This window comes from Onychostruthus taczanowskii, unplaced genomic scaffold (assembly GCF_017590055.1).
Source record: "Onychostruthus taczanowskii isolate IOZ18803 unplaced genomic scaffold, ASM1759005v1 scaffold16, whole genome shotgun sequence".
Taxonomy (NCBI): Eukaryota; Metazoa; Chordata; class Aves; order Passeriformes; family Passeridae; genus Onychostruthus; species Onychostruthus taczanowskii.
The window spans coordinates 8,558,814-8,585,175 of NW_024498795.1; the positions used below are offsets into that span (position 1 = coordinate 8,558,814).

Here is a 26,362-nt window from a genome sequence, read left to right on the forward strand (position 1 = left end):
GTAGTAAAAGAACTCAAAGCTCTTCATACAAGTTTGAGTTGATGTGTCCATATATGATTAATTCTTCTTTGGCCTAATAGTTTCACTTTTGTGCTGAGTGATTCAAGAAATGGAAATTTTCACACTGTGTATTGGTTGAGGTATACTATCTCCAAAGTAGAAATAACCTGAAGTCCCATCTGACATGAGAAGAGTAGCTATGCTCAGCTCTCCTGGGTTTTTTTAAAATTTAAGATAATAAATATTGCTCAAGCAATTACATTAGCATAATATTTTTGCTATAATAGCCTCATATTATTTGTATGTATATATCTCAGAGATTTAGAGAAATTAGAGAAGTATTAAAGTAAGATTAGAGCAGCTGTTAGCAATAGAGCAAACAACTAACAAATTGTAGCTCAAAACATCTGCTTGCTATTATATTAATGTAAAATTAAGAGTATCATTAGCACAACTGACCAAAACTTGTCCAGCAGAAAATTTAAATTTTGAAAACTGATTATGCTCCCAGGATTGTGGATAATGGTGAAATCTTGGCCAAAACCAATGAAAGAAGGACTACATGTACCATAGTAAACAATACCTTGTGATTTCAGTCTTCACTGAAATCCTGGCTTTCAGGAAGCTCAGGGTCCAATCTCTGTTTGCCAGAGTTTGTTCAGGAATTTGATCCTCAGGCTGTTACAGTCGAGGTGAATGACTTTACTTAACTCCTTACTACAAGAAAGGCATTGAGTTGCTGGAACGTGTCCAAACAGGGGCAACAAAGCTGATGAAGGTTCTGGAGCACGTCTTCTCAGGAGCAGCTGAGGGAAATACAGTTATTTATCCAGGAGAAAGGGATACTCAGGGGAAGGCTTATCACTCTCTACAGCTGTCTGAGAGCATCACCAGGCAGCACTTGGTCTCATCTACCAGGCAACAAGACAGGATGAGAGGAAATGGCCTCAAGTTGCACTAGGGGAGGTTTAGATTGGATATTAGGAAAAATTTCTTCACTGAAAGGTATTGGAATAGGCTGACCAGGGAAATGGTGGAATCATCATTCTTGGAAGTGTTCAAAAAATGTGTGGCACTTAAGGACATGGTTTAAGGGTGGGCTTGGCAGTGCTGGGTTACTGGTTGAACCTGATGATCTTAGAGGTTGTAATGATTTTATGATTCTGTAGCTGATTGTCTTAGACTGGGTCATATCCAGGCTTTGCTGTTGAAACAGTTTTACTTGTGCAGATAATTTATCACTGAGAAGGCAGTGAGAATCTCATTTATAATCTGCTGGTGGAGGGAAGAAAACTGGAGGTGCTGGAACTGAGGATTATGCTTCCAAAGGGTTCTGGGTAAGGGAAGCTACCCCAAATTTCTGCAGCAATGCAGCTGTGCCTGCACTCCGTTGCTGACCCTAACCCAAAGCTTGCTTCTTCTTGAAGAAAAGGTTCTCATAAAAAAAGAACTTCAAGTTGTGAAAAATGATTGTTAAAAAAACCTGTTTCTGAGTCCTGCTTACAAGCACTTCAGCTGTCACACAAGTTTCTTCTGAAACCTGTGTGTTCTCATTAAGAATAACTCTTAAAGAGTTTACTGAAATAAATAGAATTGCTTAGCTGAGAGAGAATTTAAAACATTTACTGAGGATTTGCTTTTGATTTAAAGTAGTATATTTGTATATATAATACTCTGTAGTACAAGACTTGCCAATAGATTGTTCAGATAAGAATGTCTTGGCTGCAACTTCTTAATTTCTGTGATCCTGTCATTGTACTGGAGAAAATTCATTGCTGCTACCTAAGACAAAGAATCTGGAGATTAAATACATGAGATTCCAAGCTCTCTTACACAAAACTTAATTAACACAGAGAAAATATTTCTGAATTAAAAACTCAGTATTTAATTTGGATTTATGGTTAATATAGCCTCTATGTTGGTATTTATTTCTTTTTTGCAGCCCATATTTCTGCAATTTGCAAGAGGAGAAAGTAATGCAAATCTACAGTTAAGTGTAGTTCAGATTTGAAGGAATTCTTGCCAAATTTGTACTGTCTTTCCCAGATAACCCAATATACTTCAAGGGGTAATATGGAGACAACAAGTGTTACTCAAATAAATTAGGAAAATCAGACTTTCTGTTTTCATCCATATGAAAAGAATGGTGTAGGAGAGAAAAAAAAAAAAGAAAGTCTTCAAATTCTTCCAATTTTCTAGAAGTAGAAAAGGTTGAAATGCTCTATCTAAATGACCTGAACTATAGAGTGTTTGCTTGAAACAAGAATGGACATACAAATCCAAACCCAGACAAAATTTTTCAGCTAACAGTTGATGATTCCATATCAGTGAGTATTGCCACCAAATATAGATATATGAATAATGGATATAGTTTTGCAGATAAACACCATTAAGCCCAACAGGAAAACTCAAATATTATGTTTTTATTCAGGTTACTTCTTATTTTCATCTAAAGTAGCTTCTGGTAAATGTATAGTTGTTGCAAAATTTAAGTCTCATCCTTTTTTGTAGTCACAGTACAGGAAAGAGTTCATGAAGCATTGGTGTTGACATGCAGTTGGTGCTATGTGAGGAATTTATCATGGGGAAAGCAGTGGAGAAGGACTAGGAACTAGGTAACCTGCAAGACCTTGACCTGGACCCAGTTCTATGGTATTGAGGTCTCACTTGAGTGGAAAACATTCCCAGGGTGTGAACACAGGCGGTTTGAAGGAGCCACAGCTTGACTTTTCAGGAGGATGAAAATTTTTCCCTGTGCAAGTGGCCTGTCCCCCACATTTCAAGTCTTCTTCACCCCACAACAGCTTGAGGAAGTACAGGGAGCAAAATGAAAACTGGCAAAATCAAGAGCAAGTATGGAAGCTTGCAGCTCTGCTGGTTGCAGTTGACCAGAGGTGCAAACTTCTGGGCTCCCAAAAGAAAGGGCATCTCACCATGGAGTGCTTGCCTCTTCACACCCAGCCCTCCCCACCAGCTTGTGGCGCTGTCTCTAGCCAAGCATTTCTTCTTTGGCTTTAGCAGAGGCAGGAAAAGTGACATGTGCTGCTTTCCTTTAGACTCTGTACAGGTGAGGGATGTATGTCTCCCACAAGCTGATGCTGTGGCCACCCATCCTCTTCCCCATCCAGTCCTTGGGGGCTGCCAGCATGGACAGGTTGGCTCCTGTGGGAAACCTGGCTCCTTTGTCCTTCTTCCACAGCAGTGCTCCATCCCCTGTGTGCTTCTGAGAAGATTTGAGTCAGATCTGCCAAAGCTGCTTACAGAACTACAGGGCTGTCAAACAGGGCTGCTGGATTAAACTCACTTAACTCTTTTTTGTGGAAGCTCACTGATTTGCCTTTGCTCAAACTTTCACTGCTTTTCTATGTGTTGTTCTCTTGTCTAGCAGTATCAATAATCCCATTGTGTCACAGGCAGATTATCTGCCACTGGAAGGGCTAGACACCTGCTTAGAGGGAAAACAGAAGTTACTGGTGTGGCTCAGGCATTTGCATGTATTTTGCAGGTCAGGCAAAACAGCAAAGAGGACATGGTGTAATTCAGGTGTACCAAGCAAAGAGAGGAAAAATGCCTTTCCAACTTGCCATTAATTAGGCTGACAGTGAGAGCTAATGCTCTTCTGAGCAACACTGTAACCAGGATCAGAACAAGGCTGAGTAAATAGTACACTTCCAGAAACATTAGAAGACCATGATCCTGGCGCTGCTCATCCTTTGGTTTATTATAGGTGAGGGTTAAGAAGCTGGCTGCCAGATGTCATACCCAAGCGTGGAAATTGTTTTAATGAGACCTGCTATGTGGAAACAATTCCCCTTCAAATAAAATTGTTGTGGAAGCTGTGTTAGGGAATATTGCCAGCAATGTTGCCTGGGCTTGTGACAAACCTGTCAGCAACTTAAAATTAATATAGTTACCAGAGAGCATTTCTCATTTTTAGAGGCTGAATTTAAAGAGATATTTGCTGAAAATATTTTTTTTTCCTTTCCTATAACTGGGCTTGCCAATCCTCTATCTCCTATTTACAGTAAATTAAAATACTGCATATTAGGAAAGAAACAGAGCTAAAAAGAGAGCCCGGACAAGGCTTTGTTGCTAATGGAGCTTCTCCAGCAGGTACAGCTGGTGCAACCATTGTGTATACCATTGCCTCTTTCTGCTAGGACAAGATACATGGGTTTTTTAGAGGTATAAAAGAGCTTATGTCTGCCTTTTCTTGCAGGAGTGAAATAACTAAAGAATGGGGTGTTGTGGTCTGCTTCCAGAATACATTTCTACATCCAATGGCTGCAGACTCTCTTTGGGCAGTGTGGGAAACCTGTCCCTTCAGGCACAGAAACAAGGGCAGTGCCACATATTTTTTGTCTGAGAATAAGATATCAAGACAGAACAAAGAATCTGTCTGGGAGCTGTAGATGCCTTGCACAGTGTTTTCTTTAACTCCTCTTTAGGTTAGAGGGAAAAGTTAATAGCATCTGTTTTTTACATCTCTACAGAACAATGCCTGTGTGTTTTACAACACTAATGAAAAACTAGGAAAATGCTGGCATTGACATTTTAACATGCTGGAATCCACCCTGAAGTAAGAACAGTAGGCTTAGGTCACAAACCTTGATAAACCTGTACAGATAATATCTGACCTGGAAAAAAAATATACATATGCTAGCTGGGCATATCAAATGAGGCTGAAAGATGTTAAAAGGTCATGGTACTGTTCCTCCCTATGAAACTAGAGAGCACTGATACCCTGCTCTTGCTCGTCTGGGGAGATTCTGTTCCACATATCAGGTAAAAGGTTGGAACGTTTTAAAATAAAGGGCAAGATTTTAGAATCTGGTTCAAGAAACAGAGTCCTGCTTTGGGCCGCCTAAATAATGGTTTTAGGCAGGATTTTGTGTTGCACAGGAAGAAATAGTGAGAACACAGGAAAACAGGGAAATAAACCTCATGATAGAATAGTGTTTAACCTATTCTCTCAAGCAAAGAGCTCCATTTGATATGTGTTTCTCCTAGCCTCCATCTAGCTCTGCCAGAACAGAAGCAAATGATGGAGTTTAGAAAGTAGAAACATTTTCTGCTGCTTCAAATTTATTAATCTAATCTCTTGGTTTATGCAGTGCAATTCTAAAGAACATTTTGGAGTGACTGTAGGTATCCCTCTGAAAACATCAGCTGAGTGCTCTGGTATGGTCATAAAGGTGAGATATTCAGTTTCAAACACGTGGAGTGTTTGAGTGAAAAACAGCCTCCAAACAAACAGAACCTGTAGCAATTTATTCTTGCCTTTTCAAATAGTTTTAGAGAGATATTAATGAAAGATAGGAAATCCCATACAGAAAAGATATCAACAAAATGGCTAGCAGGGAGTGATGGGAACTGCTGTATATTCTTCCCATTAATTCCCTGAATGAATGTGTAATCTGGACCTTAAATGAAAACTAAACTGACTGCAAGGCCAAACTCTCCTTTAGGAATAATGTGTTGTCTGGATTTAACAGTGCTGTAAATGCCTGAGCTGAAATTTTCACCACATTTGAACTACATTTATGAAAATAAAAACTTCTAGACATTTTAACTGAAGTTCAATTGGTACTGTGATCCTTCTTGATCTAGAAACTACCAGGAATGAAGTGGCCTCCTAACATGTTCATCCTAAAGCTCTGAGGAAATCTAATGGCGGTCAGAGTCAAAATTCCAGGTGTGACCCATTTTTAAATAGGACAGGAATAAAAGTCACCTGCTAAGTAAAGATCTGCAGCTCCTTACAGGCTCTAGTTCAATTAAGAAAAGTAATGAAAATAGTTTGCCTTTGATGTTTCTCATCCCTTATTTGAGGAGTTCTCCCAGTGCATTTGTGGTTTGCTGTAGTGATTGCACCACATCATTGTCCAGCCCAGGAGTAAGGCCACTGCACACCCCATTTCAAAATGCTGGATCTGCCTCTCTTGTACTCCATCCCTGGCTGTCCTGGGCAGTGCCTGGTGTCAAAACCCAGAGCCCACAGCATCTCTCTCCTGTAGATGTGGTCTGTGCCTTAGCTGACCCAGTGGTGCCTGACATGGAAAACCCTTGGCCCTCGTCCTGTGGTGTGTGCCACAGTCCCTCACTGACTCTGCCTTCTTTAGTGTGGAAACCAGGTTACAGGGAGAGGAGGAAGGAAGGAGAAGGCGTGCATGGTTGCTTTTACCCCCTGTACTGTCTCTTGGCAGAAGTGCTGAGGCTTGGTGATGGTGGCCCTGGAGAGCACAGGGGAATTACATTAAGACAGAGAGCTAGAGAATGGGAGATTGATTTAACAGGAGCTGGGTAGGGAGAGAACTCAGTGTCCAACTCAAAGGGATGGACACAAAGCAATGAAGGAAGGGAGGACAGGAGAATGAAAGTGATCCTGTGTCATCTCACACACAGTCTCAGTAGATAGATTACTAGCACACATTTTGGAAAGTAAGCACTCATCTTGTGTTGGTGGTGGTACTTTTGCAGGGATACAGCCTAAGGAAAACATTAGCCCAAGGCTATAATATTATATTACATTATGCATATGTAACATTCCCAGGGGCCCAGTGTTAGCATGGGTTTTGATATATGTGTACAGCGTGCTGTGTGGAGACACCAGCTAAGGTATCCAGGGTGTGGGAAGCAGGCTATCCCTGACAGAGGCACATGTCAGGGCTAACAAGGCTTGCTGAGAAACCATCATTCTGCTCCTGTATCTGCACATGTAAGCTGGGAGCTCATAGCTGTGTAGACAAATCCCCAGACCAGAAGCAGAGTCACACGTGATTTTCTGTGGTGATGTTGCAAGACAGGTGAATAGGCATGTTGGGGATTTATTAAACACTGACAAATAATTAGCATATTCCATAGCTATGGCAATTAGAGATGTGTTGCTTTGGCAAAGAAGGACCAGGTGTTTTGAGCTTTGTTTACACAGTTTGTATCTATGCTAAAAATTAACCTAAAGTGATTGCCTCAAATATGCTTCATGCTCTTCGGAATCCTTCCCAGGCTGGTGAGGACGGGGTGTGGGGGGGGAAGCTCTTCCTCCTTTTCAGTCATCCTCCATTTATCTGTTCTATGTTAAATGCTGCTAATTCACCCAACTCTTCTCTTCCCACTGGAGAGGGATGGGAGAGCAGTGGGAATGGCAACACTGGTTTCTGAGCAATGCGGTGCCTTACAATTCTGCAGAGAGACTTAAATGATCTTTCCAAGTCCCAGCCCAAAAACTGTTAAAAGTACATTGCTACCAGGTATATTGCTTACTCTATCTATTTAGATTTAATATCAAGGGGCATAAGTGATATGTTTGTAATGGTGAGATTGTCAAAAGTACACTTAGTTATGTGTTTAATAACTCTGAAACTACGGCTATTAAAAATTATAAGTTCTTGATTACAAAACAAGACAGCCAAAAGTTGTAGTACTTTAATTGTATTTTTGAGTGCTTCTTAACAGCTGTTTTCCTGATTTTAACAATATAATTTTTATTTCAGACTGAAAAATTCCAACTTAATGATAGAAGATCAGTCCTATAAGATGAGTCCCAAAGCAAAGAGAGCAAAACAGAGTTTGATATCAGAGGACAAAGAAAATGAAGCCTTAGACTACTCAGTGCCCATATTCACAGGACGGTATGTTTATTTTAATTTTCTTTGGTATCTTATTTCTGACATTTTATTAACAAATTATAAAATAACAAATCCATTAATCTGTCTTTACACTCATGGATCTTATGGTGATAGTTTGCACTTCATATGAGTGAGAAAAAGAGAAGTAAACTGACTGGCAGGAAATTGGACATTGTTCATCCAGAGCCAGGACAAATGAACCTACGTGTCTGGACTTTGTTTTGAACACATTGTCAGGGCCACTTTCTATGAAATGAAAATATAATTAGAACTCTGCCTATTGAGAACCTGGCAAGCATGTTGTCCACATTATTTAGCTTATTCTTTTGGTTTGAAAACTTGTTCTGTAATCAAATCTCTCTTACCCAGTATTAAACATAGAAACAATGAAACAACGTGCTAATATCTTGTCCTGGCACGGGGAAACCAAATGCTTTCTCAAATCCATTGTAATGATTCATACTGATCTCACGTGTTGGTGGTATTTATTGCATGGTTACTACTGATGTAATACATCTTACTGCAGCAGTGTTCTCAGTAAAGCTGAATGTGAACTTTATGTGGAAGCCAGAACCAACATCAGCAAAGAGACTCCCCTGCCCTTTTTGGGGTATGGCATGGTGATTTTAGTAGGAGTCTCCAGCAGCTCCAGCATAGTCACGTGTTCAGATTAATACATACTGGGGTGTAGTGTGGAAAACTTGCTCTTGGTCAGAGGCCAGGAAAAAAATTTTTGCCCACCTGCAGTTGAGCAGAAACCTCCCTTCAACTTGTCTTTCCTCTGCAGCACAGCATTTTTCAGGGGACACATCCAAGCTGTTTCCGGGAGCCAGTGCTTTTCTGTCTACTGCTTCACCAACACCCAAAAGCACTTCTGCTTTATACCCAAACTTGTGGTTTCATGTGAACTGAGTTCCAGCTTGTCTGCGAGGATGTTGTTGCTCTGGCCTTTTGAACATTTGCGATGCTTTTGTGATGAGAACAGTAGGGGTTTTTTTTATTAACTCCCTCCCACTATCTCAGAGTAATTTTTTTCTCACCCCTTGTATATTCCTGTGTTGATTTCACTGCTCTTTGATCCAACCAACATAAAAAAAACCACTGCTGACTTTTTAAAAAATTGCTTTGGAGTTTCATCTGTATCTTCTATGATAGAAACACATAAAAATTTGACAGTCCCATACAAAACTTGAGATAACATATTCTCAAGGCTTCTCACTACTTTTGCATCTGAGCCACTGTTTATACTTATGCAGCAGATTTGCAGCTCCCCATCATCTGTCTCCCATGCACAAATATCCTTCCTTTTTATTGTATGTTGAGTCTACACAAGTAAAATTTTTAGTACTGGTCAATAGTTGAAAAACACAACTATTGATTAGTACTTAGCTTTTTTACAGGCCTCTGTGATCTTAGCACATCATGTTAACATTTTAACAAATATTAAGAAAAAATTAATTTTTAAAAAATTTTCTAATGCATACAGTAATATCTAATTCAATGTGACTATGTGTAGCTTCATTTATTTGTGTCTGTAAAATATTTTGGTGTCCTGTTTGGGATCCTACATTAAAAGGTACTGTAAAATTCTTACATCATTGGGGTTTTTTTGGTTTTTTGGGGTTTTTTTTGTGTCAATCTTACTTTTTGCTTATGGCAATTCAGAAAGCTGTGTGTGCTTTTCTGCCACTGAAATGACACAAAATTTTTAAATTTTGTTTGGGGATTTTTAAAATTTTTTATATTAGTTAAAAAGAGCATATGATGACTGTATAGTGCTCAACTCAACATGGCATGAAATGGTATCTGGTTTAGGCTTTTCACTGTTGGCATCATGCTCATGACCACATGCCAGGACTGTGGAAGTTGCATGCCACATTCCTCTCAGATATTTATTTTTGTTTAAAAGATAACAGCTGAAGCCCATTGAACCTTGTGCATGCTATATGTCATTCCCAAATTCCCCAGTGAAATTGATGTGTTGTTTCCCATGGGCAGAGAGCTGTTAAAAGGAATAGTTATTTATAAAGGTCATCTCTCTGTGGGTTTCTTGGAGCTGGGTGACCTTCAGCGATGTGTCACCATTTCCATTATTTAGCTCTGCTTCAGAAGCCTGAGATTCTGCTGTAGAAAAATACTTTGCTCAGATTATTCACTTAGCAACTGATCCTTTCAAACACCTTTTAAATACCTGGGCTAATCGTTGCAAGAGAAAATTGTGGACAGCCAGGCAGTATTTTAGACAGTAAAACACCCAGAGCTTGATGTAATGCCATAAGTGCTGAAGTTGCTGAATGTGGCTCATGGAACTATTTGCAATCACTAATAAGCCTATGCCAAAGGACTGTAGATGGCAAATACCCTTAAAATTATATTTTGCCTGTGCTATTTGGGGTTGGATCTGTTTGAAAATTATTTTCTACTGAAACCCTTGAGACTTGACTGTAAAATCTGCTCTTAAATGGTACAGTTTGCTGGTTTAGTGCATTTGTCGTTTCAGGGAACAGGTTTCTCTTTGATCTGGGAAGATTATAACAGGGAGAAATTATTAGAAAACCAAAATATTTAATACTGTTGATCAAAAGCATCTGGGGATTACAACTGCAGATGACTAGGATGAGTTCTATTTTAGTCAGAGGATATTCATCAGCTCCCAAAAGATGCTTAATGTCTTGAGGAACCAGTCCATACTGTGAAGTTGCTGAGATCTTAACTAATGTAATTAAGGAGGAAATAATATCAGTTTGCCTTTGAAGAAAAATGTCATGGATTCATTTAAAATGAATGTAGAAAGCTATATTCATATGCATTATACTGATTTTTTTCAAAATTGTTTTTAAAAATCTCTTCCCTATATCTGCAGCTTCAGGTGATATTTATGGAGACAGCTGGTGTGCCTCAGTGGAGGGAGTCTATCATCCCACTGATTTATTAAAGATCATCCTCTTAAAGCAGACTGAAACACAGGAAGTTGAGTTTGAGGGTGATCAAAGCTCTATGCTGTTAAGTAAGATTTTTAGTGTTTTCAGCAGTTGTTAAAAGTAATTAAGTTTACAGCATTCCACTGCTTGACTGCCTTGCATCTCACCAAATTGACTTCATATATAAGGGGCTGGACACTTAATTCTGAGCTTAAATGAATTTTTTTTTTTTTTTTTTTTTTTTTTTTTTTTTTTTTTTGGTATTGAGATGTGCTGTCAGATGCATAATATTGGCAATCTTAAAAAAAAAAAAAACAGAAAAAATTTCTTCCTTCTATTTTTTGCTTTGTAGTAGTAGTACTAAGTGTTTTATAATAAAAGAGAGGCTGTGCTTGAGTGCAATCTAGAAACAGAGGTGATGTTTCTATAGTGCTTGCAAGATGGCACTTAATGAGAACTTAAACCAAATTTGTTTTCAGTGTGCTATCTAATGTTCCCCTAAAGTAACTAAATTCAGCAGGAGGATATTGATGCTTCTTCTTAAGTCAAGGAACTCTCATTGTGCATGCACCACTACAGCAGCTAATGTTCTGGCAGTGCCAAAACAATATGGTTTCAAAGGTACCTCCACATGTGAGAGTGGAAGCAGGATTGCACCCACTGAGAGTACTTTATGTCTCACCTCTGTACAAAGCCTGAAGAGGAAAGAAAATCCATAGTTATCTTCCTGAAAGATAATATAGGATGGAATTTATATAGCATATATAAATTATATAGCATATATAGCGATATAGGATGGAGAATTGTTGTCTACAGTTATATAGGGTGGGATGGGGAGGGGTGTTAATAATTAATGAGTGAGGACATTGATTGTTATACAGCTACAATTATCTCTTGCCCCCTTGGCAATGCTGTTACAAACACTGCAGCTGTAAGTTAATACCTTGAAGGTCTGTGGTTGTGCTTCACACTCATCTTTATAGTGCTGGAGATGAAAAGCCACAGCAGGATAATGTTTAAACTGAAAATGTGTGTGGCATATTTAGAGGGAGAGGCCCTGAACATGGCCATGACTTTGGATAGTGAAATACACAGTCTTTCTGCAGAATCCCTTCCATGTTTCTCCTTTGAATACGTATGAGTGTTGTGGCAGAAGGGTGTTGGCCACTGTAGTGGCTGATTTTGTAGCAAGTAGAAACGGAGCATGTTCTCATCATTTCTAATGGGATTCTGCTTTCTAAAAATTCTTTCAGACAAGTGAATATCAGTGGCATCACAGACACCGAAGAAGAGAGAATTAAAGAAAGTGCCGCATATGTTGCCAAGAGGAACCTTTTTGCCACAGGGGAAGGAGTTAGTGTCAGCAAGGTGGCCAAGACAACTTCTGAAGAGGAACATCACGAAAAAAAATCAAGGAAAGTGGCGATCCGGGAGTCTGCTGAACGTGTAGCCATGAAGAAAACGGTAAAAGATTATAAATTAATACTTAGGCTGGAAAAGAAAATTAGCCTTTTTTTGTTTGGTGTTTGTAAGGTGCCTAGCACACCAGTGCCCTGATTTACTCCATGGGCAATCACAATAATGGAAGTAATAAACCTAAATATTTTCGATGGAAATCTCTTGAACTACTTAAAAGTCTTGTTGTATAGGTATCAAATGGAAAAGGAGAGAGGCACTGTGTCCCAGGCAGACACCAGGAGTGCTTCTGCTGTGCTGAGAGAAAAGAACTGAGGAGGGGACCAGGGAAGGCTCTTTGGTCATGCCCACTCCTATTTGAATGGCACAGCATCCTTCACCTGGAAGATTAGGCAGCTGCTGGGCAGAGAATAAATGTGGCTATATATATATATATATATATGTCCCCCTGAAATATCTTGCTCATAAGTAGGTGAATGGGTAATTTCTGGACTTTTATGGCTTGTCCAAAGTGTTCACTCCAGAGTTTTAAACATTGGGTATAAATTAGGACAGAATTCGGGAAAAATTTGGTATAAATTAGAGAAGAAATCTGGAACTGAATCTCTAATTGTGTGCATTATTGTCCAGCTTCTCAAAAAATAATTCTCAGAGCATAATTACAAATCTGTGGTGACCAGACAGGACACATAAATGCAAATATGTTTCGTATAGCAAATATATTACTTTATTTCTATTACTATACTACTTATATTACTATACTATACTACACTACACTATACTATTACTATATTTTATTATTTATTGTTTTGAGCAGAAGAATTGGCAATATGCTTATAAAATATCCTTATAACATAGGGTTGGAAAGGGTGTAAACACTTTCAAAGACAAGGTAAAAAAGTAAAAAATCATCTCAAAAAATTGAGAAACAGTGAGGGTGAAATTGCATAGGAACCAATGGGAATTACTACACACAGAAAGAAAAGTAAATGAGGAATGCCTGGCTACGTAGAAGTACCTCAGGATCTGAGAGTTATAAAAGGTCAGTCAATTTAATGACAGCTGTATAAAAACAAATACTAATCTAGAGCATTATCAGTAACACATAAGGAGCAGTTGTTTAGTTATGTTGGAATCTGATGGGTCTATGATAAAGAGCAGTCACTGTTTGATGAATGCTGAGGACAAATAGAACCTGTCCAGTACTGAGAAACCATTGTAGGGAAAACTGGTATTGCCCTGCTTATAAAAGTCCTCATTTAATAACCTGAATACAGGGACCTGTAATTCTCCATATATTTCAAAGTTAGGGCAGAAAAGAAATCATTTAATTTGCAGAAAGCAAGATTTATACCATATTATGAGGTTTTTTTCCAGCTCTGTGGATAGTCAAGCAGTTGAACCAGCTGAACCATTCTCCTTGGGAGGATGAAAGATCCTGTCAGGAGGAAAGGTTTGAAAGTAGTTCTGTCAGAGATGACTTAGGCATAGAGAGCCTTGCATCAGAACAATTACAGAAGACATCTGAGTTTCAGGCCTATTTCACCTCCACTCTGTATTTAAAATAATAAACAAGTAATTAAATACGGAATATTATTTTAGTTAGAATAGTTTTGAGGGGAAAAACCCTGTAAAATCAAATCTAGTTATTTTGGAAGGAGAACTTCTGGAAAATGAAAACTTTATTTTCTGTGTTCAGGTGAGATAAATACATTAAGTGTGTCTGGATGTTTAAGAAAACAATTGCATGGGGGTTTGCCTTTCTCTTTCTTTTTTTTTTTTTTTTTTTTTTTTTTTTTTTTTTTTTTTGTTTGGTTTGGGGTTTCTTGGTTTGGTTTGGTTTGGTATTAATAATTTGCACTTCTAACTGCTGCTATAATCAAGTCTATAATAAAATGTTTCTTTTCCAGCTAGAAGAGACTCAGGCATTCCATAGAAAGTTGAATCAAGATAAACTCTTACATCCTCCTGAGTTTATCATTGAGCCTCGTTCCCACACTATCTGGGAAAAGGAAAATGTTAGATTTAATTGTTCTGTGGCTGGCTGGCCAGAACCCCGTGTTACATGGTAAGTTTGTATCCCTGGCACTGAAAGTCACCACTTAACCAGAATCTGAAGTAATCTCAGTAAATGTAGTCATTTTTCTGGAAAGAAATAAGTTAAATTAAAAAAAAAAAAATCACGTACTGATGGCAGGCCTGTCAAACACCTTTCAAGTCACATTGTACAGAAAAAGAGCAAAATATTAATATGAAGTAATAATAATAACAACACAAATAATTATATAATTATTATAGTGAATTAACTAATATAATGATATTTAAAATATTTGTGTAACAGCACTAGAAATAAATAGACTTTTTTTTATTTGGTAGAGACATCAAATATATTCCTTCTGTCGATGATTAGGGAAAAATAGCCGTTTAATTTATCATACTATCTTTGATAATATTTTCCAAATACTTGGGTTTAGTTCTACAAATGACACTAATGTCACTGAAGCATTAAAGCAGGCTTTGATCAAGGGCAAACTTTTTGGCAGCTGAGCAGTTCAGTGCCAAATCTCCATGAACAGAAATCCCTTGATGATGCTGTGAAATCTCAGTAATGATGATGTGTTCATAGCAGACACATGGACAGTGTTTGGAGTCAGTGACTTCAGGTACCATCCAAAGTCAGGACTTTGGAACCATCCAAGTAAGATGAAAACTTTGGAAGTATTGGAAAATTGTACAGAATCACAGAATATGCTGAGTTGGAAGGGAAACATCTACTATATCATAATGTTATGTAATAATCATATATTGCAATTTGCTGCTTGAATTGCTTAAGGGACTCTACATTTTTTTAGGTCTTGAAAACCTTGATGTCAGGGCTTGTCAAAAATTGCTATTAAGAGGTATATTAATAGGCCAGAGCTGAGTCCACAAAGTCACTGATCTCTCTCCTGGGACTCTGACAGCCAGGCTCTGCATGGACACAGTCTTCCTGTCCTGTAAGGGTTACAAGTGCCCTGTGTTCACATTCCACCTGGAGAGGATTCCAGACAAGCCCTTCAGATCTGGTCTCAGTTGGATATAAGTGATGGTCAGCTATGCTCATGGCTGTAATCCAGCTCTGTAACCTGAATACTACCCAAGAATTCAAGAGCTCGGTCATTTTCACTTGGGTTGAGATTCACCTTATCCCCCAGACCTGACATGGTTAAACTGAGCCTTCAGCTGTCTGTCTTTGCTCTCGCTGTGAACCAGCCTTTCATCTAAGTGCTAAATGTGGATGGTGGAAATTAATACATCATTTTACTGTACATCTGAATTCCAAAGGGATTTCAGTTTGCCACAGGCTACTAATGGAAGAAAAAAAAAACCAAACAAACAAAAAGAGATCACATCCTTTCAGCAGGTGTCTTTGCTCTAAGATATAGAACAGTGCTGACCTGGATCTGTCAGCTTTCATTCAGCCTTTCTAACAAAATGTCAGTAAAATATTGCAAACAGTCATTCTTTCTATAAGCAATGAAGACCTTTTCATGCTGTGCCTGAAAAACTATAAAGCTTTATGGACTTTCTCTAAAGAAAGCCTGCCTGATGCAGCTGTTCTGACTCCCCTGGGAAAAAAAAGCATATGGAAAACCCAGGACATTTGAAACCAGTAGCAGAAAGCATAAATTATCAGTGCCTAATGACAGTGAGAGGTTGCAGTCCCACATTAGCTAATGACTTGGCTGCTTTGGAATTTGCATTTCCAGAAATAACAAGTGGTCCTTCTAACACGAGTCCTATTCTTTCTATAGACAAATATAAATAAACAAAAATTGAATCAATTACTTTTTACTAACCTGATAGTGAAGACAAAAGAGGTGAAAGTCTTCTTACTGCTGGCATGACCCAGTAAAAGTTTGTTTCTGCACAGCACCTCGTGCTACCAAACAACTTTGCTGCCATAGGATCCAAGAGTTGCCCAGCCCTTTGGAGAAAATTTAAAGATACTGTGGAGTTAAGTCCTGTTTACATAATTTCATATGCCCTGGAAAATATTAAGAACTGATGACATTATTCTATTTCCTAAAATATTTTACACACTAGAAGTAATATAAAGATGCCCTGATGTTCCCAGGCAGTTCAGTCTGGGGGGCACCAGCTCACAGATAAGGTGAATAGTGGTGGTGAATGTATTACTCTTGCTGGATTCATGTATTATTCACTGCCTAAGCCAGGATAATAGAGTAATGAGGTCAGGCATCTCTGCAAATTGATATAGAATAGAGAGTGCTGCCCTGCATTGAGTCCCTTTTCATAGACATTTTGCTGAGAGGAAGATGAGGATAAAAAGCATTAGGGTTTATGGTCCTTACTTAAGTGCTTGGAAAACTCTCAGTGTGTTGCTATGCCCAAGTATTTGTAGTCAGGGAAATAGTCTTTATTGTACAATGCTGATGGTGCTGAAAGTCAGTTCTCAGATTTATTGTGGATATGGCTTCATCTTGAGACATAGTCAACTGATAATATTCTTGGTGAAAATAAAATCATTAATTACTGATTTGTTTGGTGAAGTGGGGCAAGTCACTGACACCAGACCAGTTCCCTTTCCTGACTGAAAATCATGAAAGGTTTAAAATATAAAATCTGAAATGAAGACACAAACTTATTTTTCTGGTTATCTGTTGTGAGAAGAAAGATTTATTTAAGCTACATCAGAGTAAAAGGTGAAGATACTTTTATCTGTCATCCTTTATCGTTTCACTTTATGTATATACACCTTGTGAAGAACAGGGAAGAAGCTATGTAAAGTAAGACACTCAGGAAACATTTTTTCTTTATGGACCTCAAATCAATCCCAAATGTACTGAATACAATTCAGAGTGCAATTTATTTATTTATTAGACTTCTATTGCCAGTTTTTTCTATATTTCCAGTGCTGGCATAAGACAGGATTCAGACATTTACTTGGTTACACTGCGTATTATCCAGAATGAGTGACATTTTATGGAGCAACTGAAGAGGAAGAATTTATCATGCACCACTGTTCTTCCACTATGAGAGTCTCAAGGTGTTTGTATAAATTCTGAAATTGGTGGTACCAGCTCACAGCACTGGTTTATTCATTCCTTCAAACCAGGACAACTGGGAATTTTGAACAGTAAACTTTTCCTACCTGAAGATATATCTATGCCAGAAAACACTTATAGTGTATTCCAGTCTAACCCTGTTGAGTTGGAAATAAACAAAAAAAGTTAACTTTCTACATGACATTTTTTAGTGTATATAAAGGTTTTAAAAGTAGGTCAAATATGCAAACCAAGCAAAATGTTTATGATAACTGGTAGGTAAAGAGGCTACAAAATTTTTATTTGCCATTTACAAAACTCTGAGATGTTGCTCATGTGACTTCTCCTTTCTTTTACAAATGGCAACATGAAGTTCGTGGTAATATGAGCTGATTTTCATCCCACTCAAGACTATTTTCTTCTTTTTATTTGAGAATAAAATCCACCTGGGGCAGGTCAAAGAAAAAGAGAGAAAGGTTACACTTCCAGAGATATGTAATGTCTTCCCAGAGAGTTAGACTAGCGTTTATCAAAGAGAAATGATGATGTTCTACTGATGTTCTACTTCAAATATCATGCACCTGACCTTTTAAAGTATGGAATGACTTGTCTTTGTGACATACTGCTTCTTTGCTTTTCCATAGGTACAAGAATAATGTGCCCATTGATGTACAGGCTCACCCTGGCAAGTATATCATTCAAAGTCGATATGGGCTGCACTCCCTGGAGATTACCGAGTAAGGAAATATTAAATAATTTAACAAAGAGCTTTAGCTGAAATGTTGCTATAGAATGAGAGCTGCAAAATGTGAACATACCACTTGGGGATGTAAGAGATATCAAGTCAGGTAATATCAGGGATATCAACTGAGGACATGCAATTTACCTGAGTTATTTGTCTGGATTATCTATCTGGAATATTTATCTGGATATTCTATTTATGGCAGAGTCAGAAAAGTAGGGCAACTATGATTACTTTTTCCATCTGTCTGCTTGATGAGTACAATTAAACATGTGAAAATATGTGAACTAACTGTTTTTCAAATATAGCAAAGTTCACAATTCTTGCTGAAATGAGGAAAAGAACTGAGATGTCCTCACTTATATACAAGAAAGATCTTTAATAGTACTCATCTTCCAAAAGGGAAATTTTTTCACACCCTTTGCATTAAAAATATTGAAAGTGTAAGTCCTAGTCAACAACAACCTGGATTTGACAGTTTTTTTACTGTAACGTGCCCTTTGAAAATATTTTATGAAACCTACCGTTCCTGCAAGTTCCATGTTAGGCATCTCTTCGTAGAAGCAATGAACATTATAAGATAATTTTTTCTACTTATGCTGTATTCCCAATTTCAAATCTCTAAGTGATATTTGAAAAAAGACTTATTTCAAAAGAAAAGAGATTTATTTCAAACACTGGGGTTTAACACTAAAAAAAACCTAATGGCTACAATCAGTCCAGTGTCCAGCGTGTCTGTCTCCCAAGCTTCTGCTTAATAGATTTTACTCAGATTTCTGAGGGTTTTCTTAATCTAAAATACCAGGGAGGCTACACCAAGGAGCGACTGGGTGCTCTGCCTAATCATTTTTATCATTTCAGATGTGACTTTGACGACACTGCCCAGTATCATGCCTCTGCTATGAATGTTAAAGGAGAAGTTTCGGTTTATGCTTCCCTCGTGGTAAAGAGTAGGTTGCAAAATATTTCCTTCAAGGCTTTTTTTTTTATTAAGATGCACATTGCCAGTTTTGGTTTTGTGGCTCACAGAGCCTTTGCCTCTTGGTGGTAGTGACGGTTTTGTCTTTTTCTGTGTAGGGTACAAAGGAGAAATTGATGCAAGTCTTTTGCATGCTAGAAATCTTTCCCTCTCTCCATGTAAGTTACAATATGTTTCTTTGAAACTTCCATTTATAGTTGTGACATCATGATTAAGCAGAATATTTAGTAATATTATTTTAAAAAGAAGCAGGTCTGATCTACAGGGGTGTGGAGCTTTACAATTTGGGATGGTGTTAGCCTCATTAGCAGGAGGAAACAACATTGCCTTCTACATCTGCTGGATTATATAAGAAATATCCTGTTAATATTGCACTTCACTATGAAATAGAACCTGTCAAAGAGAGCCACTTTCTCTTTTGCAATGTGTAAAACATGCCATGGGGAAGCATGTGCCTACATTGAGTAGGTAGGCTTAATTGTTATCTGCTGATTATGTGGTTTCATAAGATGTGAAAATGAACAGAAAATGCATGGAAAGAATTACATATCCAGAACTCAATTAGACTATTTTGGGGTATGTCAAGGTAAAAACTGTAGTTTGTTTTACCTGAGAACCTCAGTTTTTAACAATCTGGCATCCGTGCTTCCATGACGATAAGACAATCCGCCCACACATGCCATGTGGGTGAAGGTGCCCTAGGAACCCCATGAAATGTTTGACAGATGAGACTTTCATATATTTCAAATAAAATTTGGGATTCATCACTTCTTTATGGGAAAGAAATGTCAGGATTTGCATATATTCATTGATCACAGGAAGAGGGAAAGTTATCAGTGTAGGCTAGTTGAGTAAAAGTAAAGTGTGACCTTATTTTTTATCAGCTGAACTGTTTTCAAAACAAGCATGGAAGCCCCTCTGCCGTGTATGTACAGTACAAGTGAAAGGCACTTAGGATGTTCTGTCTGAAAAACTGCACCACTTGGGACACACAGCATCCAAAAAGATGTATTCAGGAACAAGAATGGAAACAGGCTACCATTTTATATTAATAGTAGCCCTCACGAAAGCTTATTAGCTTACAAAAACAAAGGATGAGTGGACACATGACTTTTCTGAGATAGAGCAAGGAGTTAAAATGGGGAAAGAGAAGAACCATATAAGCTGAAGATCAACTTGACCTGAACAAATAATTAATCACAAATAGAAATATTTTTCAGTTATAAAACAAACCTTATGATAAAACATTGGATTAGAAATTTTGAAAATTCTGAAATTAAATTTTGCAGAAGCCCCTCCCTGCTAAAATTAATTAGCTGTGAGAACTTGTATGAATGAAGGGATGGTTGATTCTCTGCAATAGAAAGAACTTGGGTTATCCAATGCTCCAATTGCCTCTGAAGATGATGACTTAATATACATATTGTTCCTATTTATACTTTGAACTTTACCTGTGACTGTATTCATAATCACTGAGTACTTTTTCTTCCTAAACTTGTCACAGAAGGAAAGAAAGCCAGATATTTTTTTTTCTCTTTTACAGTTGCTGTTACCCCTCATGGCTATGCTTCCAGGTTTGAAATCAGCTTTGTCGACAAGTTTGATGTAGCCTTTGGGAGAGAAGGGGAAACAATGAGTCTGGGCTGCACCGTTGTCATCAATCCTGATATCAAGCGCTTCAAACCAGACATTGAGTGGTACAGAAATGGTGAGAATGTTTGACAAGAAGAAATATAAACTTCTTTCATGTAAATCTTTACTTATTTCAGCTTGTGTCACCATTATGATTTGGTCATCACTTTCTCAGATTTTCCAATGATATTTTCTCTTTTTCAGCTAGAATTGTTTCATAATTTAGCATTTAGATGTGAAACCACAGAAAATTGACAAAGCACTATGAAAAAGTCTTCTAGGGATTTTTTTGTTTCTTAAAAAAAATATAAATTAGAAGCATTTTTATCAGAGCCAGCATCTATGTGGCCCATTTATAGAGCTCATATAGCTTTTACTATTTATTTATTTATACACCAAGATATTTTTTTAAGTAGCTGCAGTGTTCTGCAACAGCTGATAAAATATAAAAAACTATTGCTTTCTGAAGTAATGCTTTCAAATCAAAGACAAAATTATCATAAGAGCAGAATTAGATGTTATCTATGACTGTTTTCAAAGACAGAATGTTGTCTGATAAGAGTGGTCTCCTTTGTATTTCCAATCTATCCCAATATATTCTTTGTACTCAGAATCTATTCCTCAGTAGATCCTGCTTGTGCTCATCATGAAATTCTCTGATTCCTAGGTGTTCTTATCACACCATCCAAATGGGTGCAGATGCAGTGGAGCGGGGAGCGAGCTTCTCTGACACTGACTCATGCAAACAAGGAAGATGAAGGTCTTTACACGCTCCGAGTGGCGATGGGAGAGTACTATGAGGAGTACAGTGGTTATGTCTTTGTTCGAGGTAAAACACTGTCTTGTGCACAAAACTCACTACAGAGCTGAGGAAAAACTTATTGGCAAAATCAGTCTCAGATATTTGAGGTGCTTCCCCCCCATCCTTCTCACCCCCCATCACAACAGAATAATTATTTTCTATTGATAAATTCTAGCAATGTACATTCCAGTCATTATCTCTGGAAAAAATCCATGCATGTGTCAGGCTTTGGTGTCATCTGCCTGAAGACTTCTAAACTCCATTGACATTCTCAGGAGGAAATTTAGGGTATTATGTTCAGAGTGCTGAACATCAGTCATAAGGAGAAAAAATGCACATAATAAGTTACAAATGCTTTTTTGTAACCATCCCACTGCAAACTAAACTGCACTATTTTTATCAAGATTTTCTTCTCAGTTTGAGGGGTTCTCTCTAATGCTCACTGCAGGAAAATATACAGTGGAATGGAAACGTAAAGGTCTGCAGCTGGAGAAACATAATCTCATGCAGCAGAATAGGCTGGTGTCTATCTGGAGTGGTGCTTTTCAGGAAGGATCCAGGTGGACCAAGGGGAACATGTGCCCTTGTCACAAAGACAGTGGCATCCTGGGCTGCATTAGGAAAAGCATTGCCAGCAGGCTGAGGAGGGGATCTTTGTCATCTACTCAGCACTGGTGGGGCTCATCTAGAATGCTAGATCCAGTTCTGAGATCCCCCATACAAAAGAGACATGGGCTCACTGAAGTGAGGCCTCTGAAGGGATGTGGAGGTGATTTACGGCTTGGAGCATCTTTCATATGAGGAGAGGCTGAGAAAGCTGTGACTGTTCAGCTCGGAAAAGAGAGATCATGGGAGGAGTTTATCCAAGTGTACGTGATGGAGGGGAGTAAAGAAGACACTGTAGCTCTGGTACAGGTTACCCAGACAGGCTGTGGAGTCCCAGTCCTTGCAGACACTCAAAACCTGATTTGACATGGCCTTGGGCAACCAGCTCTGCCTGACTCTGCTTTGAGCCAGGGGCTAAACTAGACAGTACCTGGACCTGTCTGCCAATCTCAACCACTGTGTGATTCTCTGAAGTAATGCAGTGAAGAGTAGAATTAAAATGTAATTTTTTGTGAATGTTGTTTGCTTGTACCATCAAAAACTTCACTGAATATCAATTAAGAATTATTTCTTTAAAAGGAGTCATGGCTATCATGTTGTGTGTTGATTCTATATCTGTCCCAGCTGCTAAAAGCAGCTGAAGTGTGTAATGCTAATTGAAAAGGCTCTGGAAATTCTTGGCTCTGAGACCATGCCCAGAATGGCTCCTTGTTGCCAAGTCCAGCAAAATTGTGTGAGATGACAACCTGCCCAGAAAATACAACTGAAGCAGACGTTTTCATCACCTGAAGAAAGAGCCTATTGAAGTGAGATTTTGTGACAAGAAATAGGACTTGTCTTTCTTTTTTTTGTTGTACATCGTGCTGCCATATAAATAAATGATCACCCTCAATCCTATTACATTTTCTGGCAACACAGGTGTGACCTGACTGAACCCACTACCCCTTTCAGTAGAGTATTTTCCTAGCCAATAGGTGTGTTTACCAAATTCTATCTACATCAATTATATTCTACATTCCTGTTTAAATGGTCCCCACAATCTTGGTTGGCTACTGTATTCCTCATTGCTCCTCCTAAACTGTAGCCAACTTCTATTTAAATGGCAGCTCTGGTATTTAAGCTGGGGCAGCTGTCTTTATGTGTCACACACAGAAATCAGTGTATCAATGGAAGGGAGGCTCATAATGTTACACGTTCAGATGGGCTTCCAGAGCATGTGTGACTCCTCTGCCATGGCTACAGGTCATCATTTGTCAGCAAGCCATCAGGGATGAAATCCTAGCCTCCTAGAGGCTGATCAGCAGTGCTGGTTCTCCCAGCTGTTTCCCAGTCTGTCTTGGAAAGAAACTGTTGTCTCACGTTCTGTCAAATGGTAAATACAGGCAATTAAAACCTGTCAAAAAGAGGTCTCTCAAGACATTTTGTTGTTACTATTAATGTTCTTAGTATTCTGTGATGTTAACTGGATGGTTTACTCTGTATGCTACCATTTTTAAAAATGCATCATTACCTGTAATTAGAACCTGGACTCGGCAACTTTGGTGCAGCTTCAACATGTGATGTTACTCTGACTATAGAAGAAGACTGCAAAGTGTTGCTGGGATTTTCTTTTTTTTTTTAGGAAGACTACTGTTTTACTTAATGAGGCATGTTACATTCTCTAATAAGGCATTTTTTAATGAAAGTAAAAATCATGATGCCTTGAAACATTAAACCTTTTTGAGAACTCTTATTTGTATGGAATGTATGACTCATATTTATCAGCAAATATTTTTTATTCAGGTATATAACTCCTAGGTCTTCTTTTGAAATAGCTCTCAATTGTACAAATTGATGTCATTCTGCAGAGAAACAACATCTCTTATTTGAAAGTCTTTCACAGAATCTTGCTGCAAAGGTTATTTTTCTCTACATGAAGATTTCATCATCTCACAAATTAGACTCTTTGTAAACAGTAAAAATTCCCCAGTGCCCAGCATTATGCTCTATTTTTCAAAGCTTTAGATAAGACATGTCCAGAAGCTGATGCAGGAGTCAAGGCCCTTTGACACCAGCAACCTCAGATTTGTATAAACACTTGAGAGGAACAATACACTTATCCTTATGAAGGTTCTATTCCACAGTGATAATCTGTGTGTAACATAATTAAACTTCAGAACGTTTTGGAACCTTTGCAGTTCACAGCCAACCAGAATCAAACAATGAAGAACTATGAGTAGAGATAAGATATTTAATTCAGTATTGTTATATCCAGTGGGTGAATACTTTTAATTCAACTATTGCCTGGCTGCCAAGTTTTTAGTTCAACAGTGTCTCTTGCAGCACCTAACCAGAATGCATGGTACTAATTCTATTTAAAATGTCTAGGTGAATTACATTCGCAGTATGCTGTAACATATGAAACATTTGTAAATGTTGCAAAGAAAAGCCAAAACCTAGAAAAACACTAGCAATATAAAAGCAATACTTTTTTGAAGTCACTAGGAACACAATTTGATCCTTCAAGAGTAATAATTGTGAAAGGACTATGGTTCACATTTACAGACATATTTCTCCATCCTCATAGATGCTGATGCTGAAATCCCTGGAGCCCCTGGAGCACCACTAGATGTGCAGTGCTTAGATGCCAACAAAGATTATGTCATTGTCTCCTGGAAGCAACCCGCTGTCGATGGAGGAAACCCCATCCTTGGGTATTTCATTGACAGGTCAGTGACTGTGCTGGACTGGAGAACTCATATTACTGCTCATTCCAACTCAAAAAACTAAAGGCACATTGCAAAACATGAGATAAAACATGTTTTATTATTTTCATTCTTGTTGCTGGCCAGAAGAAAACTGATTTTGTTGTTGTTGTTGTTGTTTTTGATTGGCTGGCCCTGATCTACCTTTCATGGAAATAATCACATCTTGCTTCATTTAATTGCACAGAAAAGATTCTGCCAGATCTGCACAGCTCAGCCCTGCCTGCTTCCTCTGAGGCATGAGGGGCCACAGGATTTTGTAGTGTTAGGTAGTTCTCCATCAGGCAGCTGTGGCTCCTTCAGTACCAGGGCTTTCCTGCCTCTCTCCTAATAGTTCCTATGCACCAGAAAGCAAAATATTATCCCAAAGGGACTTGGATTTCTCTCCCAAATGCTGTTGTTATTCAAGCTCGTAGATTCACAAGCTTCATGGAAATTATTTTTAAAAATATGAACCCTCCATGTTCATACACAGTGGCAGGATGCTAGAAGCTTCTGATTTAAGAAATTAAGTCAGTATTTTGAGACTTGCAGTGATTTTCAATGCTGTTAATATTTGTTTGAATTTTGGTAATAGAGTCCATCACATGAGGTTCCTCTGGGATTATTCAAATGCATGTAAAAAACACTCAAACATTTACATATATATATACATATATACTTTTATATATATATATATATGAAATATGTCATTATATTATGCCTTTGAGTATGCATAAAGTATATCTCAGTAAAAAGAGGGTATTGCTTTGTGAAATAAATGCAACGCTCAAATACAACTTTACTGTTTTGATAACTTTTGAGTGCCAGTCATTGCTGTAACAATGCTCTGCTATATGTAAGCTATGGCACTTTAATATTCATTGAAAAATCCTAAACAAAATCAAGGCTAGACTCTGAACAATAATATCTCATGTTAAAGCTAGGCTATTAAGGGATCTTAGCCCTAAGAGTAATTGCAAGAGAAATGGCATTTTGCTTTTTCTGTTGTGTTCACCTTGTTTATTCTGCATTTGCTCCCAAATTCAAAGCTCTGTTACTGCTCTCCAGTGTTGGATCCCACTAAAGGTATTTAGGGACCCAAATATTCAGCCAGGGTAGCCCCTAACTGCCTTGTGGACGAGCCAGCAGGACTGGTTGGTGCTAATGGTAGAAGAAAAGTTTGGGCATTCCTCACCCCAAGCAGACACAAGAACCACAAAACCACTCTGAGTGGGGTGGTAACAATTCTCAGGAGAGATTCTTGCATGTACCAAGAAATATGGGAAGGGACTGTACTCTTCTCTTTGGCAGATATCTCACCAGATAGTCTCTTCCAAGCTGAAAGGTCATGTTTCTGTTGACCATGTTGCTGGACACAGGGAAGCCATCACCACAGGCTTCTCCTGCCCTGCTGAGTTGAAGTGGCTACTCTCATATCTTCCTTCTGCCATAAACCAGCCTCCTGATACGTGTGAAGCTTCACAGCACACGGTGTGTGGGAGCAGCAGCACCACGCTGGGTCCTGTCATTGTAGGGACTGCAGCCAGCACACCGCAGGCTCCCTTGGCAGCCCCAGTGGTCTGGTTTCTGAAGCAGGGCCTGACTGAGTGCCCGACTTTAACCCTATTCACGGCTATCTCTGTGCTGGGCTGCTCCCAGAACTCACAGTGGGAGTTTCTGCACCCCATGAAGCCCAGCATCTTGTGGGATGTACAGTGCAGCACTGTGCAGGAGCGATGAAGTAGTGTCCTTCTGGCAACTGCAAGGGATGCGTATTTCCTGCCCCTTCAAGTAAGCTAAAGCTGACCCTCCCTAAGCATACTTTGGAGGGTTCAAACAGTGAAGTGAGTCTGCTCTTATCC

The 26,362-nt window shown here is 38.5% G+C and overlaps 1 protein-coding gene across 4 annotated transcripts in view; it reads left to right on the forward strand.

Moving 5' to 3' along the window:
• The window catches only part of MYOM1 (myomesin 1), a 72,046-nt gene that overhangs the window by 4,554 nt on the left and 41,130 nt on the right, over positions 1–26,362 (forward strand). For all 4 annotated transcript variants that reach the window (XM_041399424.1, XM_041399425.1, XM_041399426.1 and 1 more), the window contains exons 3-11: positions 7,494–7,631; positions 11,803–12,013; positions 13,876–14,033; positions 17,658–17,750; positions 18,617–18,705; positions 18,833–18,892; positions 20,278–20,442; positions 21,034–21,195; positions 24,341–24,482. In XM_041399424.1, the coding sequence (XP_041255358.1) occupies positions 7,494–7,631; positions 11,803–12,013; positions 13,876–14,033; positions 17,658–17,750; positions 18,617–18,705; positions 18,833–18,892; positions 20,278–20,442; positions 21,034–21,195; positions 24,341–24,482 (1,218 nt within the window). The remainder of the gene's footprint in view (positions 1–7,493; positions 7,632–11,802; positions 12,014–13,875; positions 14,034–17,657; positions 17,751–18,616; positions 18,706–18,832; positions 18,893–20,277; positions 20,443–21,033; positions 21,196–24,340; positions 24,483–26,362) is intronic.